This window comes from Mastigoproctus giganteus, chromosome 9 (genome assembly GCF_048544385.1).
Source record: "Mastigoproctus giganteus isolate SK-2022 chromosome 9, ASM4854438v1, whole genome shotgun sequence".
NCBI classification, from domain to species: Eukaryota; Metazoa; Arthropoda; class Arachnida; order Uropygi; family Thelyphonidae; genus Mastigoproctus; species Mastigoproctus giganteus.
Window position 1 is genome coordinate 63,494,671 of NC_143583.1, and position 22,357 is coordinate 63,517,027.

Below are 22,357 nucleotides of genomic sequence, written 5' to 3' on the forward strand. Positions count from 1 at the left end.
TTAGCTTTTACTAACCTACAAATAAATATTTCATTTAGGAATATTACATATGCGTATATGGGGGTCCACATACGTAAAGTTAGGACTCAGGGGGTCCACAAGCAAAAAAAGGTTGGGAACCCTTGGTCTAGGTTCAACATTTTTATTGGAATGTCAACATTTTTATTGGAAAAATTTTGGTTGCTGACATTTTAATTTTTAACAGTTTAATTAATACAAAATTTTATAATCATGATGAATAATTACTCCCTTTAGTCATCCTTGAAGAATGGGCCTTTAATGCTCTACTTATTATAAAGGAAATTTTTTTTATATTTAACAGGTTGAAAGCATTACTTCAGATGGAAAGGACAGGCGTGTTATTGTTTCTTCAAGTGCTGGCCTAGCAAAACCTCAGGGATTAGGAGTTTATAATAGCCGTTTATATTATCTTGATTCGGTATATGAAAAAATAATGCGTGTCAATTTACCTGATGGCACCAATCCAGTAACTCTGGAAGAAAATGCTTCTGGTCTTACCACAATGAAAGTTTATAGTAAAAGGCCTGGTAAGTTATATTCTGTATGTTTATAGAAAGTTGTTAAAATAAATTAATATGAGATGAAATTGCTATTCTTTTTTCTATAATAAACTTCCCATGAGTATAATATATGTATATGATTTATTTCAGGGCTATGGTTTCATATTTATTTGTTAAGATTTAGGCATTTTAGATTTCTTTTGTAGTATTTATGTATGTTTGCCTTTTGTAATAAACTACACCATGTGGAATTAAGAGTAAGATGTGGAGTGGCAGAAAGCACAGGAAGTTTGGAGTTTGATATCTTCCAGTTAGCATTAGAATTAGTTGAGGCATATGATGCAAGGAAGCAAGCTTATACAGTATTTTTTTTTTTTTTTTTTTTATGAAAACCCCAAACACGAAAGGTATCAAAACCTATAGTACTTAGTACCATGCATGGGTTGAAAGAGAAGTATGGGGGGGATGCCGGAAACTTTGCTCTAGAGACTAAACATGGGTTTCACCACTTCAAGCCTCCAATAAGCAAAGTGGTGGTATTGCACCAGTTGATGAGAGTCATCTACCAGTATCAGACAAAAAAAAAACCTTCCTATTTCACCCATCTGGTCACTCGAAATGTTTGTCTAGTTCAACCTTAAATTTATTTAAGCTATCAATTTCCACAACAACAGATGGAAGTCTGTTCCAGCAATCAACTACCGGCTGGCTAAAGGCAAACTTCCGCACATCTATTCTACAACTGACTTTCCTCAATTTGAACCTATGTCCCCTCAGGTTCTTAATATGAGCAAGCGGAAGTATCCCATCAGCGCTGAGCCCACTCAAAACCATTCAAGGCATTATACACCTCACTCAGATCACCCCATAGGTGCCTAGTCTCCAGATGCTGCAACTTGCAGACTTTAGCCTTTTTTGTAATTGCACCACATAGTTCCTCTCACCAATCTTGTTGTCCCTTTCTGTACTTGTTCTGGCAACTCTACATCCTTCCTAAAATGAAGCTACCAGACCGTTACCTGACCATTGCCTTATACAAAAGGATAATCAGCTCCTAGACTCTGGTAGCAAAATTCCTATATATCATTAACAAAACTCCATGACCTGCTCTGGCAGCCTGTCTGCACTGTTAAGAGAACTTCATATCTGACTGCACAATTACAACCAGGTTTTTTTTCATTCTCCACCTCCCTGAGTGTAGTAATACACAATTGGTACTTTACTCTTGGGTTACTGTTAGTGGTGAGCTGTGAATATTTTAACAATGGGCTCGCAGTTTTTTTGGACTTTCTACCAAGTAAATTTGATCGATCACGGAAGTGACATTATCCTCGTCTTCCGCTAGAGACACTTCCCATCCTCGCAATACCAGTAGTGTGATTACATGCATTTTTTATGTAAACCCCCAAACACGAGAGGTATTAGAACATATAGTACTTAGTACCGTGCTTGGGTTGGAGGTTAAGAAGACAAAAGGAGATATTTGTTGACATTGGACTTGAGCTTCTGTAGACTGTAATTTTCAGGAAATACGTATAAAGGAAAGCTGTTCCAGAAAACGGCAGTTGAATGAATAAACGAGGAAGATGAAAAGTAGATTCTGTGAGTTTGAAGTTGGACAGTAAATGGATGTTCGCTGGTGGCAGCACGTGTTCAGACTGTTTTGAAAAAGAGAGCGAGAATTATAGAAGCCAATTCAGAAGAACAGTGCCCATGGACGTATCTGTAGAAGAGGCATGCAGCAGAAATAGTATGTCTATGAGACAGCGAGTGGAGAGACTCTGTTAGAAATGAATCATTAATTAACCTACCTGCCCTCTTCTGAATGGAAAGAAGCCTGAGAGAAGTTTTGGGGGCACCACCCCAGATGTGAAAACAATATTCTATGGCGGAGCGGATTTGAGATTTGTATAGAGTGAGCAGCTGTTTGGAAGAAAAGTAATGCCGAAAGCAAAAGAGGAAACCAAGTTTTTTAGTTGCAGAGGAAGCAATATTTGTAATGTGCTTGTGCCAAGAAACATTAGAAGTCATGGTAATCCCCAAAAGAGATATATCATTTTGCCTAGAAATCAGAGTGTCACCAAAGATAAGCATAGGAGCAGAAGAATCCTTTTTGCGAGATATAAGACAAGACTGAGTTTTAGAAGGATTGAAATCAACTAAGTTTTCTTTGCCACACTGGAGAATTACTTGAAGATCGGCATTTAAGGAATTGATAGCAGATTTTCGAGAAGTTGAAGCTGTTTGAGCAGGGCAAAGTTTCTCAAAATGGAAAGTGGAATGCAATGTGCTATCATTGGTAAAAATATTGATAGGATTTCCAGTGAATGGAAGGTCATTAATATACAAGAGGAAAAGAGTGGAGGAAAGAATTGAACCTTGGGGAACACCGGCATTAGTAGAGAAGTTAGAAGACAGAGAGCCATCTGCCATCACCTTCAGTGAGCGATCAAAGAGAAAGCTGGATAACCAATTCCAAAAAAACAGTTGGAAAACCATAAGATGGAAGCTTGTTTAGAAGTCCTTTATGCCAAACACGATCGAAAGCCTTTGAGATGTCTAGAGCAACTACTTTTGTTTCACCAAACTTTTCCATTGAATTAGTCCATAAATGGGTAACATAAGCCAGGATATCACCAGTGGATTGACACTGACGGAATCCATACTGGAGATCGTTGATCAAACAGAAGGTTTCTAAGTAGTTTAAGAGTTGGTGGTTAATTTATTTCTCCATTAACTTTAGAAAGAGTAGAAGTAATTGCAATGGGACGATAATTGGATGGGAGGGATTTGTTACCCTTTTTAGGAACTGGCTGGATATGAGCAAATTTCCAAAAAGGAAAAACACCGTTTGAATAAGAAAGTGAAAAAAGGTGGCAAGAACAGGAGTAAGGTCAGGAGCACAGGTTTTGAGAACAAGTGGAGAAATACCATTGGGACCTGGAGCTTTCTTAGCATCAAGATTCATCAAAATCCTTCTGATATCCTTTTGACGGAAGACCACAGGAGGCATTGAATGGAGCGTGTTGGGAATGGTGGGAGGTGTTTTACCAAGATCATTAATACATGAGCTGGAAGAAAAATGGGATGCTAGCAGGTCAGCTTTATTCTTGGCTGAAGTGACAACAGAACCATCTGGTTTGGACAGAGGTGGGAGCAGAGATGGGCAAAAGTTGTGGCCAACAGCTTTGGCAAGAGACCAGAATGCTCGGCTACCATTAGGGCAAGAAGCAAGTTTTCTACTCTTAGCCTGTTCAAACTCTAGTTTGGACTGATTAATAACTGCTTTACAATTGTTACGAGCTTTGGTGTAGGCAGAAAATGAAACTGAAGAATTAGAAACAAGCCAGTTATGATATGCAACGTTTTTCTCTTGAACAGCCTTAGCGCATTTATACATCGCAAGTATACATCTCTTACTTTAGTTATCATAAATCTATTGTATCTCATCATCCAGAAATTATGAAAATCTGTGAATGATCAATAAAATATTTACAGTAAAAAACTCTTTTATTTTGTAATCAATATATACAAATCAAAATACCTATAAAGAAACGCGAAGGATGTTTCGCATGTTACTACAGAGTAGTAAGATACTCTGTGGCATAAACTATCTACCGCACATGCCCGTCACATGCGCAACTTTTTTATTCGTTTTTTTTTTTTTTAAAACTAGGGAAATATAATGGATACATGTTTTTCATGATAAAATTTTAATATTGCAAATAAAAAAATAACATGAAATATTCCCCATATCACAAATAACATAAAAACTATCACAAAACATTTGTTTTTATATTGTGGAACATTTTATATTCCACAATATAAAAACAAATATTATATAAAAAACAAACTCTAGAAAAAATAAACAAAAAATTGCACAGATTACATGAAAAAAAAAGTAATTTCACAAATATTCAAGAAAATTTTATTCTAAAAATTTCCATATAGAATTTACTTCTTTATTAATATTTGTTGTTGATCTTCTGCTTTGCTCAATAGCTGAGTGACGATTTGACTTAACGATCGGGATCAAATTAAAGCAATGGCTTCCATTTAGATGTATGGTCTTCATAATCTGCAACATGTTTTATTGTCACAATATTATTCATTACGCTTGAAGCTTGAACTCAGCTTCAGCACTGCTAATTGCAATGGTTTCAAAGATATTTTCTGGCTTTCTTAATTGAAAAGGTAATTTCACTCAATTTTAAAGATAAACTGTCTTCGAAAAAATTAATTTTTATTTCATATTTTATCAGAAAACTTAAATTTCTTATTCGGTTTTTCACTGCCTTGCCTCTGAGATGAAAGTTCTTTCACATTCCAGGATTTCGGTTAGCATATATTTAAAATTTCTTTCAATGGCATCGTTATTTTCTTTATTTAATTTAAAATCACCCTGTTGCATTAATAACTTATCCTTTAAGGATAAAACAATGCATTTAATAACTTGTCACAAGGTAATTTTTTTACTCTCGATTTTGATTCCTTCAAATTCTTTCCACTTCAACATGCTCTCAATTTTAGCTTCATAATTTCCTTCAGAATTTTTCAAATTAGCTATAGCACTGATAGTTAAAATAATTAATTTATATGTTTTTACCATTGTGATTCTGTAAAGCTTCTGAAAGGCAAGAGAGCTCCTGCAGGATGTTGATCATTAGTGCTAAATGATTAAGAAATTCCAAATTTAAAAGTTGATTTAATAATCCAGAATATTTTACTTCTGATTCAAAATGTTTGAACAAAGTGGGATAATTCTGTCAACCAACGATTGCCATCCGCAAGCTAGAAGCTTCTCATCGTCGCCCAAACACATGACCAGTCTTTATAGTTTCCACATCAAGTTCTTTAGCAATCATCCTTAATTCGCACTAGTTTTTTGGAGATTGGTAATTCAGTTTTTTTTTTTAATTATTACTTGTATGCCATTATATTTTAGAACATTTTCTACACAATGAAAGGCTCGATAAAGTTTAAAAATCTGCCAACATTTCATTTCATCTTCGTAAAGTTTATATAATATCTTAGTTGCCTCAGTCCCCCCCCCCACGTTGCTACTCTCACTAGTTCTTTGAATACAGTGCAAAAAAGTCGGTACCACACGGATATTCAGCTACTGTGACCATGTAAACATAGACAGGAGAAATTTACTGGAAGGTGTGGATCACTCACTTCTCCAAAAAACATATGATTTCTTGTAGGAGTAAAGGGGAACCACAACACAGGTTGACCAGAGGCTATAATCCGTGTCGAGAATCTTCTTAATCCTCTGACTGCTAGTCAATATGGAAAGCATATTCACTAGTGCGACTTCTCAGTATGTAACTGCATAGGTTTTATGAATACAACTAACATTGTGAAACAGTAATCCCTTTCACCCTTAATTCGCACTTTCTAATTACCTAAATTGCCTGAAGGCCAGAGGTGAGAACAATGCATACAAAATTGTCTCTCCAAACCCGTTCATTACATGGAAATTTTCTTCATTCAACGGAAACAATTTAAATTTAATTACCAAGGGAAATTAAAATAATTCGCTATAAAGAAGTTTGTTAAACAGAGGTTCAACTGTAATTAAATCAAAAATGAAGCAATTTTAAAATACATAACCAATCGATTGTGCCATTAAAATGCTGGAATTGGGGCCCCGCTCTCGCCCCACCGTAGTTTCGGCTCTGAATACTCAATAATTGCATTGAGTGACTCAATAAAAAGTCACTCAATTGAGTGACTCAATAAAAATTTCCATTACATGGAAATTTCTTCGTTCAACAGAAACGATTTAAATTTAATTACCAAGGGAAATCAAAAATATTCGCTATAAAGAAGTTCGTTAAACAGAGGTCCAACTGTAATTAAATCAAAAATGAAGTAATTTTAAAATACATAACTGATCAATTGCGCCATTAAGATGCTGGAATTGGGGCCCCACTCTCGCCCCACAGTAGTTTCGGCTCTGAATACTCAATAATTGCATTCAGGATTTCATTTGTAAAATAAATGATCGTCTCAACAATGGGCTCGCAAATTTTCAAAAAAAAATTACAATGGGCTCTCGTGAACCTATGCAAGCCCACTATAGCTCACCACTGGTTACTGCTACCCATATGCAGTACTTTGCATTTGTCAATATTAAACTTCAGATGCCACTTCTTAGCCCATCTGCCTAAATTTTATAGATCCTGTGGCAGTGGTGTACTGTCTTTACTGTCATTAAACAAGCCCGATATTCCTTCATCGATATTATTGATAAATACACAAAACCACAGTGGGCCCAACACCTAACCCAGGGGGACTTCACTAATAACATTAGTCCATGTAGAGCAGTGTCCATTTATTACCACTCTCTGCCATCTCCCACTCAACCATCACTTTATCCATTGCAGCAACTTGCCCTTAATGCCATATCACTCCAATTGTACAGCAGTCTTCCCTGTGCAATAGTATCAAAAGCTTTCCTGAAATCCAAGTATATGATATCAAAATCATTTTTTGCATCCAGTTCCTTTGTGACTACATTGTAGTATCCAATCAAATTGGTCAGACAAGACTTCCCCTTAACAAACCCATGCTGTGTCTGAACTATTACTGCAGTCTTGCCTACGTGATCTGGCATCACTTCTTTAACCAGTGACCCCTATTATTTTCCCCGGAACAGAAGTTAAACTAAAAGGTCTATAATTATTTGTGTCACCCTTTGAACTCCCTTTGTGTATTGGGGATACATTTGCACATCCCCTGAATCTAAGGATGCTCTCAAAATTATAGCTAAGGGTTTGCTTACTTCCCTCGTTGTCTCCTTCGATATAATTGGATAGATTCCACCTGCCCCAGGTGCCTTTTTTATGTTTAGCTTCAACAATTTCGCCTCCACTTTGCTCTCCATTATTACGAAATCATTTAGCTGCCTGTTAGAGTTTAGTAAACTTCTGTCCTCCCCTTCCTTACAGAATTCCTCATTTGTCAATGTAGATGCAGAATACTCATTGAGTTTGTCAGCTATCTGAGCAGGATCATCAACACTTGAACCACCAACATCAAGTGGACCAATCTGATTATTCCCCTTCCTTCTAGAGTTTACATAAGTAAAGAAGTCTTTGTTGATTTTCTTAGTATCCTTTGCCAATGATTTCTCATAATCAGCCTTTGCTTGCATAACCTCCTTTGTGACTTGATTACAGACTAGCTTATATCTGCTGTAGGCTTCTGTGTTACATGATAATTTATATGCATCCCATGCATTTTTTTTCTCTGCCACAAACCTCATTAGTTCATCTGGGATTCAGTTAGGTCTAAATCTTGAACAGTATTTCTTAGTGGGCATGAAAAGCATAGTAGCTTCCAAGATTAATTCCTTGAAGGCTTCCCATTTAGAATTTGTGACTTTTAACAGCATCAGTTGATCCCACTGTAAAGAATTTAAAAACTCTTTCAGACCACTGTGGTCACCTTTACGAAAACAAAAACCCGTCCCTTTACTTTACCCTTGATGGTAGTTACATCTTTAAGTAAATTCCACATCAGTGCACTGTGATCACTGTCACCTAGTGGATCCTTTATCTGCAAATTCTTAATGCATGAATAATCACTGCTGATAATCAGACCAAGAGAATTACTCCCTCTGGCTGCCACTCGAACATGTTGCTGCAGAAAACAGTCATCCAATAAATCCTCAAAAGTCTTCCTAGTGTGCAAGTGACCAACCCACAAATTCCAGTCGATATCTGGAAAGTTAAAATCCCCCATTATAAGACATTCTGATTTACTGGCCCACTCCATTTCTCTGCACAATTGCTCATTATACTCATCAGATTCATTAGGCCTATAACATACACCTACTCTCATTTTTCCTTTGCCAGTGCTTATGACCAAACAGATTCAACACTGCATTGTCCACCAACATCAATTGGATGCACTTAGATTTTATGTGTTTCTAAACAGCATAACCCCTTCTCACTTCCTGTCCTGTCTATCCTTCCAATACCCATTATACTCCCCAAATTCCAATTTTGCACTGCTTATATCTGTGTGACACCACGTCTCTGATATCCCAACATTATCTGCCTTTGATGTCTTGATTAGCACTTCAAGCTCATCAAATTTATTAACTATACTGTGCATGTGTACATGCAAGTATTCTGAAACCAGATAGTGTCATCAGACACTCCGGGGCTCCTTGGCGATATATTTTCTATAGTTTCTGGTATTGATTACTTGGTCTTAGATGGTGAGCATGAATCCTTCAGTCTCGGGGAAGAGTATCTCAGTCGTGAGCCATGCAGTGGAAGTAATTTTATCTATGTGATCTTGATGGAGATCATTGTAGCATCTGCCATGAAGTCTTCTCTGCCCATCTTTCTAGCTTCATTTGTGCCTCCTGGTTGGGAGGGGACTCCTCCCTTAGGTTGAGTGGAGTATACCACTTGTCTATCTTCTTTATGGCCTGATGGAGTGTTGCTGTATGTTTCTGGAAGTAATCCTTCAGGTTAGCAATCGCTGTTTTCTGTTGCTCAATAAGGTCTATCAGGCCCCTTCCTCCTTCTTTCTGAGCAATTGTCAGAAAGAAGGAGGAAGGGGCCTTTCCGCATCCTCCGTATTTGGTGGTCCCGGGCTCGAACCCCGGTCTAATCAAGAAGCGTGTGCTGTGCACTGCTGCTCCTGCCCACCTGGCTACGCAGGTGCCTTATTTCGTAGTGTGATTGCATGATATATGTATTCATCTCAATGCTCTACTTCATGCATTGGCATTTTCTCCCTTCCTTGGTGGTAACTAGCACAGTTGCATAGGAAGCACTTCCAGTTGGTGGGGCTGGATGGTCTTGCCATTCTCGTGTGGTAGCCATATGGGGGGACAGCGCCACTTGCTCCACTGTCTTCCTCTGAGACTGTCTCTGATTTTTCGAACCGACCCCTCTGCCTAAGGCCTGAATGCGAGTGACTTTATCCTGTGCCACACTCGATGCAGTATGATTAATATTTATTATTATTATTAGCGATATGGTGCAGGAAAGCCTGAGGCTTATGCTGCACCAGCCAAAAAAATATTTCTGAATTACCCTGAAAGAGAAAGAGAGAGAGAGAGAGAACAAGAATCAGAAGTAGAAGGGAATCAACAAGAAAAAGAGGAATGATGATATCCTGCACAGGACCTTGGGTGTGGTAAGCCCATACTCACCAGATGTGATCCTTGTAGGATATTCAGAGTTCCTTGACCAATAATAATACCTGGACATTACAACTACCTGCCTGGGAGCAGTACCCTTCCTAGGATGGAACAGAAACCCATAAGGAGAAGAAAGAAAATAAATAATTATAATAATATTTTGTTACTAATATTAATACTTATTACTTAAATTACTGATATAAGTTACTAATATTTTGATATTTATCCATGATGGACATTATTATTTTTTTTTTCCACATGATTAATTTTCATTTACTTTTTGTAAATGAATTTTGTTTACTTTTTCCGTTTCTTACTGCTTTGGATTCTCACAGAAACTGGCCTGTAGATTTCTGTTGTAATAATTTTTGAATATTTCACACTTAGCTAATCTTTCAGTAGTTTCAAAATTATTATTCTTTTGCTTTTAAATTATTCCTATCTTTTACCCTTCTTTTGAATTGTAAATTACTATATTAACATTTTATGGTCTAATTCCCCCATCATTTTAATTCTTATATTACTACCTTTCCATCCTTACAGTCACCACATCCACATTTAAAAAGGGCTTTTCAATGGCTTTCAAATTTTCAATTTTTTGACATTGTATAGCTTTTCCGGCCTATTATAGTTTTCAAAATTTTATATGAACCACAGTTTTGCTTTACCATTCAGTTTTCATTTCATCTTCTCCATTACTTCATTTTCCCTTGCTTGTTAAAGACTAAATATCACTAGAATATACTCATTAAAGTAATAACATGTATGTTATTACTTTCATTAGTTTATTCCACCAATATTTAGTCTCTGCTACTTTGTGTTTGCTAGTGTCTGCCAAGTGTTTCATTTTACTACACTTTTCCAAATTTTCACCATGAGCGCATCCGTAATAAAATGCCACAATAAAGAGAGTATATCTATATAGTTGTAAGTCCATGAGCAGACTGAGTCAATAAAATATTAAAATGCAGTTATCCCCAGTATAAACAAGTTCATAAATATATTTATTGTGTTAAATTTAAAGTGCAATAACAAACAGTAATAATTCGTGATTTACGAGGGATGTGTGAAAAGTTCACGGCCTCAATATGAAGGGTTTATTTGGGGAATCTGGTAACATGTTGCTTTTCAATGTAGGCCTATTTAAAGTCAGAACATTTTTGCCACAAGTGCTGTAATACCTTGTTTCCAGCTGCAAAGAAAGTTCTCTCTTGGGCTTCCTGGAATGCATCCATTGTAGCAGTGATGTCACTGTTGGTGGGGAAAATGGATGCCAGCCAGGTATATGATCAAATTTCTCCTAGGAAATAGGAGAAAGTCTGATTGTGCTAAATCTATTGAATACTGGGGAATCTGTTGGATTTTTTGTGGATGTCATTTTTATTGAAATTGGCCTGAATTGCATCCTAAAACTCACTGACTTGTAGTTGCCAAATTTCCCCCCCCCCCCACTAACTTTCCATGTGTATATTGGGGAGATATTATTTCCAGAATCTAATGATGCTCTCTTAACATTCCCAATGATATGATGTTACTCACATGTAGTTGTTTTTAATTATAATTGAATGTATTCATTAGCTTTGCCTTCCTTTTGCTTCTCTGAGATCACATCACTTATTTAGAAGAAACAGACTACTTAACATCCCCAGAGAGATCTTGCCTTCAGCTCTAAATATTGTTGAGAAGTTGAGTGAAGTGTGAGCATGCAGCATGGTAACTGCTCAATATGGTTAACAGTTGTAACCATTTTCTAAATGATTAATTGTAAACCCCTCTGACCTAGGGGTCAAGCCAAAATATAAACAGAATCTGTTCAGCTTATCTGTCATTTTTACAATCATTCCACTTGCAACCATTAAGAGATGTATTTGATTTACTCTCTTATTTCTTGTTCACATATGAGAACTCTTTCTCTCTCTCCTTGTTCTTAGCTCTCTTGGATAGAGCCCTCTCACCTGGCGCCTCCGTAGCCAGGTGGGAAGGAGCAGCAGTGCGTAGCACACGCTTCTTGATTAGACCGGGGTTCGAGCCCATCACCACCAAATACGGAGGATGTGGAAAGGTCAAGGTATGACCACCGCATATCCCGGAGCAATATGGCCTTAGTTGCTAATGCTCCTAAAAACCAAATTACTAACTAACTAACTATCTTACCTTGTCAGTAGTTTTTTTATGTAGTCTCTTATAATGCTCATAGAAATTGGAATCGTACAATTCTCTGTAATTATCCCAAGCTCATTTAAACACTTAACCTGTTGTCTATTTTGGCATCCTAATTTGGGAAACTTTACCACTGAAGCAAATATGTTTGTGGCTTTCAGGATAAATCCCTTGAATATTTCCAGTGGCATATTTGTTTGACAGCAAACAGTAGTCTTCAGTTAATTAAGCCCAAGGCATATCTCATTCCATTATAGTCCCCCTCATGAAATTGACGTCTCACTTCAGTTTCATTAGATACATACCATTTTATGTTATGGTAACTGCTTGATATTAGATCCTCCTTGTCTGAACCCCCCCTTCCATTACCATGTAGGAAATTCTATGCAACTTATTAACAAGTAAGCAGCTCTTAAGAAAATTTTAACTGTGTTAAATGTATTTGATTTCTAAAGGAAAAATGATTCACAACCATTATTTTTTAGATTTAATTTAAAAGTATATTTCCTTAAAAAGTTTTTGAAATGTTTTATTAAATAAATAAAAATAATAATACATACCAAAAATTTAATCTTATGATAAGTATTAAATTGTTTAAAATTTTTTTTTTATACACTTAGCACTTGAAAATCATCCTTGCCGAACAGCTAATGGTAACTGTCAGCAGTTGTGTGTTCCATCTTCAAAGACCGAACGCAAATGCCTTTGTGGCACAGGTTATAGCACTGATGGAGAGACTGGTTGCAAACCATATTCGGTTTTTGCTGTGGTTTCTGAGTTAGACAAAGCCCGAGCTTTTAGTTTGGAAGACCATAGTGAAGCTATGGTTCCAATTGCAGGACAAGGTAAAATTTTTGCTACCTCTTCTGATGGAAATATTTCTTATAAAATTATTTTTTTAAATATTTACTATGTTTATTTTGTTTCTTCTTTTTTTTTTTTTTTTAAGTTTTGCTTTATTTTGATCTATTTTAAATTTTCATATTAGCATTTAGCATTAGTAGAGGAATATGATGCATGATGCAAGAAAGATGCTTATTCACCATCAGCCAAAAAAAAAATATGCTCCCATTTCACCCCTCCATTCGTTCCAAGTACCTGTCCTGCTCAGCCTTAAATTTATTTAGGCTATCAACTTCCGCAACAAAAGACGGAAGTCTGTTCCACCAACCAACCACCCGCTGGCTAAAGGCAAACTTCCGCACATCTATCCTACATCTGTCTTTCCTCAATTTGAATTTATTCCCTCTCCAATGATCATTCTGATCAAGAGAAAGAATTCCATCAGCATTGAGCATGCTCAAACCATTCAAGGCTTTATACACCTCAATCATATCACCTCGCAGGTGCCTAGTCTCCAGACACTGTAATTTGCAAAATTTAAGCTTTTCTTTGTAAGAGCAACCCTTTGTTCCATTCACTAATCTTCTTTCCCTTCTTTGTACTCATTCCAACAGCTCTACATCCTTCTTAAAATGGGGCCTCCAGACCTGTATACAGAACTCAAGATGTGGCCTGACCATTGCCTTATACAAGGGAATAATCACCTCCTTATCCCTGCTAGAAAAATTCCTGTATATCATTGACAAGACACTATGAGCTACTCTTGCAAACCGTCTGCATTGCTCAGAAAACTTCATATCTGCCTGCACAATTACCTCCAGGTCCTTTTCGTTCTCTAGCACTGTCAGTGTAGTACCACAGAGTTGATACGTCACTCTGGGGTTGCTGGTTCCCATATGTAATACTTTACATTTGTCAATGTTAAACTTCACTTGCCACCTCTTAGCCCATCTGCTCAATTCTAGATCCTGTTGCAGCAGCGTACTGTCATTAGTGTCCTTAACAACCCTTCCAATCTTCGTATCATCTGCAAACTTGGACATTAAGCTTGATATTAGCATTAGCATTACCATTAGTAGAGGAATTTGATGCAAGAAAGCAAGCTTATGCAGCATCAGCCAAAAAAACAAAAAAAAAAAAAAAAACAAATAATAAATAAATAAAAAATAACCACTTCCACTTCACCCCTCTGTTCGTTCGAAATACCTGTCCAGCTGAGGCTTAAACTTATTTAGGCTATCAACTTCCACGACAAGGGATGGAAGTCTATTCCACCAACCAACTACCCCCCTGGCTAAAGGCAAATTTCCTCACGGCTATCCTTCATCTGTCTTTTCTCAATTTGAATTTATGCCCTCTCAGGTGATTATTCTGAGAAAGAGGAAGAATCCCATCAGCATTGAGCATGCTCGAACCATTCAAGGCTTTATACACCTCTATCAGATCACCTCGCCGGTGCCTAGTCTCCAGACACTGTAATTTGCAAAACTTAAGCCTTTCTTCGTAAGAGCACCACTTTATTCCATTCACTAATCTTGTTGCCCTTCTCTGTACTCGTTCCAGCAGCTCTACATCCTTCTTGAAATGAGGCCTCCAGACCTGTATACAGTACTCTAGGTGTGGTCTGACCATTGCCTTATACAATGGAATAATCACCTCCGTATCCCTGCTAGAAAAATTCCTATATATCATCGACAAGACACCATGAGCTACTCTTGAAGCCCGTCTGCACTGCTCAGAGAACTTCATATCTGCCTGCACAACCACCCCCAGGTCCCTTTCATTCTCTACCACTGTCAGTGTAGTACCACAGAGTTGATACATTGCTCTGGGGTTGCTGTTTCCCATATGTAGTACTTTACATTTGTCAAGGTTAAACTTCATTTGCCACCTCTTGGCCCATCTGCTCAACCTTTCCAGATCCTGTTGCAGTAGCATAGTCTCAGTAGTGTCCTTGACAACCCTGCCAACCTTCATATCGTCTGCAAACTTGGACATTAAGCTTGATATACCATCATCAATATCATTTATAAATACAGAAAACAATAATGGACCCAATACTGAACCTTGAGGGACTCCACTAATAACATTAGTCCACGATGAGCAGTGTCCATTGATTACCACTCTCTGTCTTCTCCCCCTCAACCACCCCTTTATCCATAGCAGCAATTTGCCTCCAATGCCACACTGCTCCAATTTGTGCAGCAGTCTTCCATGTGCAACAGTATCAAAAGCCTTTCTAAGATCCAAGTATATAATATCAAAGTTATTCCCTGCATCCAGTTCTTTTGTGACTGCATCATAGTATCCAATCAAATTGGTCAGGCAAGACTTCCCCTTAACAAAACCATGCTGTGTCTGAGCTATAACCGAAGTCTTGTCTAGATGATCATGCAGTGCTTCTTTAACCAGTGCCTCCATTAATTTTCCAGGAACAGAAGTGAAACTAACAGGTCTATAATTACTTGTGTCGCCCTTTGATCCTCCTTTGTGAATTGGGGTCACATTTGCACATCTCCAGTCCATGGGTACTTCCCCTGAGTCCAAGGAAGCTCTCATAATTATGGCAAAGGGTTTGCTTATTGCTGCCTCCTTTAATATAACTGGATAGATCCCATCCACCGGCCACAGCTCAGCGTTGTTATGGGCCTATATAAGAGTTTGAAGGACAGGGTGGATGCCCTCCAAAGATCTAAATTGAGGGGCCCATCAGGATCTCAGCTGCCCACATCAACGCCAGAGCTTGCATTTGGTCATCACGCAACACAGCGGCAACCTCCAAGGCAGATTGCGCTGGTCCCAAAGGAACTAATAGTTGTTGGTGACTCTATTGTCAGGGAAACGGGGAACATCCTTTGTAAAAAGGATAGGTGGAACAGGACCAGGGTATGTCTGCCAGGGGCAAAGGTTGATGACGTTGTAGAGCAGATATCATCTTTTGGGGGCACAAAAGGTGATATAGTTGTACACGTTGGCACTAATGATATTAAGAGTAGGAGACCGGCAGAATTACTTAACAAGTACAGGTCACTGATGAAAAAAAGCCGTGAATTAGGGTTGAATTTGAAACTGTCTGCAATTCTGCCCAGACACGATAGCAGGGAGTATATGATGAGAGCCTTGTCGATCAATTCGGCCCTGGAAAGATTGTGCAAGGCTCAAGGGATAGAATTTTTTTCAGCATGGACTGTACTTGTTAACAGGAGAGACTGCTTCTACAGGGATGGGATACACTTAAATAGAAAGGGTGCAAGAATATTTGCTGATGCTATCGAGGCAGTGTTAGGTGGGTCGGAAAACTGATAGCTTGGGGGGATACAAGGACTAATAGTTTAACAATAGCCATAGGCAGAGGTGAAGGTGATTCTTGCACAACTTCTATTAGAATAAGTAGCGACCTGGATCGAGGGGTGTTGGGGGTTTCAGGGACAGATGGCAGTCATCGTGAAACAGGTGGGTATATGGGATGTGTAAAGAGTAATTAAGAATAAGAATATGTGCATGTATACTTGCATGTATACCAATGCTAGAAGTATAGTAAATAAATTTGATGAATTTGAAGTGTTGGTCAAGACATCAAAGGCGGATATTGTTGGGGTATCAGAGACGTGGTGTCACACAGATATAAGGAATGCCGAACTGGAATTTGGGGAGTACAGTGTGTACAGAAAGGATAGACAGGATAGGAAGGGAGGAGGTGTTATGCTGTTAATAAAGAAAAACATAAAATCAAAAGAAGTGCATCCAGTTGATATAGATGAACAGTGCACTGTTGAGTCAGTTTGGTGTGACATAAGCACTGCGAAAGCAAAAATAAGGTGTGTGTTATAGGCCTAATGACTTGAATGGGTACAATGAACAATTGTAGGGAGAAATAGAGTGGGCTAGTAAATCGGAATGTCTTATAATGGGGGATTTTAACTTCCCAGATATTGACGGGAACTTGTGCGTTGGGCACTCACACACTAGTCAGACTTTTGTGGATTTATTGGATGATTGTTTTCTGCAGCAGCATGTTCGAGAGGCAACCAGAGAAAGTAATACTCTTGATCTGGTTATCAGCAGTGAACATTCATGTATTAGGAATTTGCAGATAAAAGAACCACTAGATGGCACTGATCACAGTGTACTGACGTCGGATTTACTTAAAGATTTAATTACCATCAGGGGTAAAGGAAAGGGTTTTTGCTTTTGTAAAGGCGAGTACAGTGGTCTCCGACAGTTTTTAAATTCTGTACAGTGGGATCAACTGACGATGTAACCAACAGTAAATTCTAAGTGGGAAGCATTCAAGGAATTAATCGTGGAAGCTACTAAAAGGTTCATACCTATTAAGAAATATTGTTCAAGGTTTAGGCCTAAATGGTTGTCAAATGAACTAATGAGACTCGTAACAGAGAAGAAATATGCATGGGATGCATATAAATTATCAAGCGACTCAGAAGCCTATGGCAGATATAAGTTAATCTGTAATCAGGTCACAAAGGAGGTTCGGCAGGCGAAGGCAGATTACGAGAAATCATTGGCAAAAGATGCTAAGAAAAACAGCAAGGATTTCTTTACTTATATAAACTCTAAAAGAAAGGGGATGAATCTGATTGATCCACTTGACATCGATGGTTCGACTGTTGTTGATCGTGTCAATGATATACAGTGGGATCAACTGACGATGTAATCAACAGTAAATTCTAAGTGGGAAGCATTCAAGGAATTAATCGTGGAAGCTACTAAAAGGTTCATACCTATTAAGAAATATTGTTCAAGGTTTAGGCCTAAATGGTTGTCAAATGAACTAATGAGACTCGTAACAGAGAAGAAAAATGCATGGGATGCATATAAATTATCAAGCGACTCAGAAGATTATGGCAGATATAAGTTAATCTGTAATCAGGTCACAAAGGAGGTTCGGCAGGCGAAGGCAGATTACGAGAAATCATTGGCAAAAGATGCTAAGAAAAACAGCAAGGATTTCTTTACTTATATAAACTCTAAAAGAAAGGGGATGAATCTGATTGATCCACTTGACATCGATGGTTCGACTGTTGTTGATCATGCTCAGATAGCAAACAAACTGAATGAGTATTTAGCATCTACATTCACACATGAGGAATTATTAAGGTTTGAAAATGGCAGAAGGTTATCAAATTGTAGGAAGATACTTAATGATTTTGTAATAACTGAGAGCAAAGTGGAAGAGAAATTGTTGAAGTTAAACGTAAGAAAAGCACCTGGGGTGGATGGGATCTATCCAGTTATATTAAAGGAGGCGGCAAAGCAACTAAGCAAACCCTTAGCCATAATTATGAGAGCCTCCTTGGACTCAGGGGAGGTACCCACGGACTGGAGATGTGCAAATGTATCCCCAATTCACAAAGGGGGATGGAAGGGTGACACGAGTAATTACAGACCAGTTAGTTTAACTTCTGTTCCGGGTAAAATAATGGAGTCGCTGGTTAAAGATGCATTGCAGGATCATCTAGACAAGACTGCAGCAATAATTCAGCCACAGCATAGGTTTGTTAAGGGAAAGTCTTGTCTGACAAATTTGATAGGATATTATGATGTGGTTACAAAGGAACTGGATGCGAAAAATAATTTTGATATCATATATTTGGATTTCAGGAAAGCTTTTGGCACTGTTGCGCATGGAAGACTATTGTACAAATTGGAGCACAATGGTATTAAGGGAAGTTGCTACAATGGATAAAAGGAGGGTTAAGTACTAGAAGACAGAGGGTGGTAATCAATGGGTGCTGCTCTTCTTGGACTAATGTTATTAGTGGAATCCCACAGGGTTCGGTGTTAGGTCCACTGTTGTTTTGTATATTTATCAATGATATTGATGAAGGTATATCAGGCTTAATGTCCAAGTTTGCAGATGATACAAAGGTTGGCAGGGTTGTTAATGACAGTAATGGCAGTGTGCTACTGCAACAGGATCTAGATAATTTGGGCATATGGGCTAAGAAGTGGCAACTGAAGTTTAACCTTGACAAATGCAAAGTACTACATATGGGTAGAAGTAACCCCAGAGAAACGTACCAACTGTGTGGTACTACACTTAAGGTGGTAGAAAATGAAAAAGACCTGGGAGTAATTGTGCAGGCAGATATGAAGTTTTCTGCGCAATGCAGACAGGCTGCCAGGGCAGGTCATGGGGTTTTGTCAATGATATATAGGAATTTTGCTAGCAGGGAAAAGGAGGTGATTATCCCTCTCTATAAGGCAAGGGTCAGGCCACGGCTTGAGTACTGCGTACAGGTCTGGAGGCCTCATTTTAGGAAGGATGTAGATTTACTTGAGCGTGTACAGAGAAGGGCAACAAGATTGGTGAGGGGAATGAAGGGATCCTCTTATCAAGAGAGGCCTAAGTTCTGGAAATTGCAGTGGCTGGAGACTAGGCACCTGTGGGGTGATCTGATTGAGGTATATAAGGCCTTGAATGGGTTGAGCACGCTGAATTCTGATGGGATCCTTCCACTTGTTCAGATTACGAATCTAAGGGGGCATAAATTCAAATTAAGAAAAGACAGATGTAGAATAGATGTGCGGAAATTTGCCTTTAGCCAGCGGGTGGTTAATTGCTGGAACAAACTTCCATCTGTCGTTGTGGAAGTTGAGAGGTTGAATAAATTTAAGGAGGAACTGGACAGGCATTTGGAGGGAATGGTGTGATTTTTTTTTTTTTTTTGGCTGATGCTGCATAAGCTCATACATTTGCTTTCTTGCATCACATGCCACTACTACTACTACTACTACTACTACTACCCCAGGTGCCTTTCTTGTATTTATCTTTAACAATTTCTCCTCCACTTTATGCTTAGTTATTACAAGATTCTCTAGCTTACTGCCAGAGTTGAATACACCTCTGGCATTCCCCTCGGTGAATAACTACTCATGTGTGAATGTCGATGCAAAATATTCATTCAGTTTGTTAGCTAACTGAGCAGGAGCATTAACAGTTGACCCATCGATATCAAGTGGACCAATCTGATTCAACCCCTTCCTGCTAGAGTAACTTCCTGCAACTTGTATCTATCCTAGGCTGCTGTGTCACGTGTTAATTTGTATGTATCCCATGCATTTTTCTTCTCTGCCATATGTCTCATTAGTTCATCTGACATCCACTTAGGCCTAAACCTTGAACAATATTTCTTAGTTGGTATGTAAAGCCCAGTAGCTTCCAAGATAAGTTCTTTGAATGCTTCCCATTTTGAATTTGCTGTTGGTAACATCATCAGTTGGTCCCACTGTATAGAATTTAAATACTGTCTCAGTCGATCGTAGTGGGATTTAATCTTTGAGTAAATCCCACTTCAGCACACTGTGATCACTGCCACCTAGTGGTTCATTCACCTGCAGATTCTTAATGCATGAAGAATCACTACTGATAATCAAATCAAGGGTATAACTCCCTCTAGTTGCCTCCCGAACATGCTGATGTAGAAAACAATCATCCAATAAATCCACAAAAGCCTTGCTAGTGTGTGAGTGACCAGCCCCCAAATTCCAGTCAATATCTGGGAAATTAAAATCACCCATTATAAGACTCTCTGATTTGCTGGCCCACTCTATTTCCCCATACAGTTTCTTATTATACTCATCAGAATCATTAGGCCTATAGCACACTCCTACTCTCAATTTTGATCTCCCAATGCTTATGTCACACCAAATTGACTCAACACTGCACTGTCCAGCATTGTCGACTGGCTTCACTTCCTTGGATTTTATGTATTTCTTAACTAATAGCATAACCCCTCCTCCCTTCCTACCCTGTCTATCCTTTTTATAGACATTGTACTCCCCAAATTCCAGTTCTACATTCCTTATATCTGTGTGACACCACGTCTGAAATCCCCACAATATCTGCCTTTGATGTTTTGAGCAATACCTCAAATTCATCAAATTTATTTACTAAACTCCTAGCATTGGTGTACACTCAAGTATACATGCACCTGTTCTTTTTCTTAGCTGCCCTAACACAACCTATGTGTTTATTTGTACCCCAATGATTCCAGCAGTCTCTGAAATATCCTGCAACTTATTTTCCAGGCTGCGGCTCATTCCAATAGAAGCAATGCAAGAATCACTTTCACCTCTGCCAGTGACTGCTGTTAATCTATTAGTCCTTGTTTCCCCCCCCCCAATCTAGCAGTTTTCCGACCCACCTAACACTGCCTCGATATAGCATCAGCAAACATTCCTGCACCCTTTCTATTTAAGTGTATCCCATCCCTGTAGAAGCAGTCTCTCCTGTTAACAAGTTTTTTTTTTTTTTTTTATGAGAACCCCAAACACGAGAGGTATTATAACCTATAGTACTTAGTACCGTGCTTGGGTTGGAGGTTGAGAAGACGAAAGAAGATATTTGTTGATATTGGACTTGAACTTCTGTAGATTGTAATTTTCAGGAAATACGTATGAAGGAAGGTTGTTCCAGAAAACGGCAGTTGAATGAATAAATGAGGAAGATGAAAAGTTGGTTCTGTGGGTTTGAAGTTGGACAGTAAATGGATGTTAGCTGGTGGCGGCACGTGTTCGGACTGTTTTGAAAGAGAGAGCGGGAATTATAGAAGCCAATTCAGAAGAATAGTGCCCATGGAAGTATCTGTAGAAGAGGCATGCAGCAGAAACAGTGCGTCTATGAGAAAGCGAGTGGAGAGACTCTGTTAGAGATGAATCATTAATTAACCTAACTGCCCTCTTCTGAATGGAATCAAGAAGCCTGAGAGAGGTTTTGGGGGCACCACCCCAGATGTGGGAACAATATTCCATGGCAGGGCGGATTTGCGATTTATACAGAGTGAGCAGCTGTTTGGGAGAAAAGTAACGCCGAGAGCGAAAGAGAAAACCAAGTTTTTTAGATGCAGAGGAAGCAATATTTGTAATGTGCTTGTGCCAAGAGAGATTAGAAGTCAGGGTAATCCCCAAAAGAGATATATCATTTTGCCTAGAAATCGGAGTGTCACTAAAGATAAGCATAGGAGCAGAAGAATCCTTTTTGCGAGATATAAGACAAGATTGAGTTTTAGAAGGGTTGAAATCAACTAAGTTGTCTTTGCCCCACTGGAGAATTACCTGAAGATCGGCATTTAAGGAATTGGCAGCAGATTTTCGAGAACTTGAAGCTGATTGAGCTGGACAAGGTTTCTCAAAATGGAAAGTTTTAATGCAATGTGCTATCATCGGCAAAACTATGGATAGGATTTCCAGTCAATGGAAGAAGGTCATTGATATACAAGAGGAAAAGAGTGGGGGAAAGAACTGAACCTTGGGGGACACCAGCATTAGTGGAGAAGTTAGAAGACAGAGAGCCATCTACCATCACCCTCAGTGAGCGATCAGAGAGAAAACTGGATAACCAATTACTAAAAACAGTTGGCAAACCATAAGATGGAAGCTTGTTTAGAAGACCTTTATGCCAGACACGATCAAAAGCCTTTGAGATGTCAAGAGCAACGACTTGTGTTTCACCAAACCTTTCATTGAATTAGTCCATAAATGGGTAACATAAGCCAGAATATCACCAGTGGATCGACACTGACGGAATTCATACTGGCGATCGTTGATCAGACGGAAGGTTTCTAGGTAGTTTAAGAGTTGGCGGTTAATTGATTTCTCCATTAATTTAGAAAGAGTAGAAGTAATTGCAATGGGACGATAA

At 38.5% G+C, this 22,357-nt stretch overlaps 1 protein-coding gene across 1 annotated transcript in view; it reads left to right on the forward strand.

Moving 5' to 3' along the window:
* The window catches only part of mgl (low-density lipoprotein receptor-related protein megalin), a 1,043,262-nt gene that overhangs the window by 520,676 nt on the left and 500,229 nt on the right, over window positions 1-22,357 (forward strand). Inside the window, exons 37-38 of the mRNA XM_090381453.1 lie at window positions 323-548; window positions 12,471-12,695. Coding sequence (XP_090237579.1) covers window positions 323-548; window positions 12,471-12,695 — 451 coding nt within the window. The remainder of the gene's footprint in view (window positions 1-322; window positions 549-12,470; window positions 12,696-22,357) is intronic.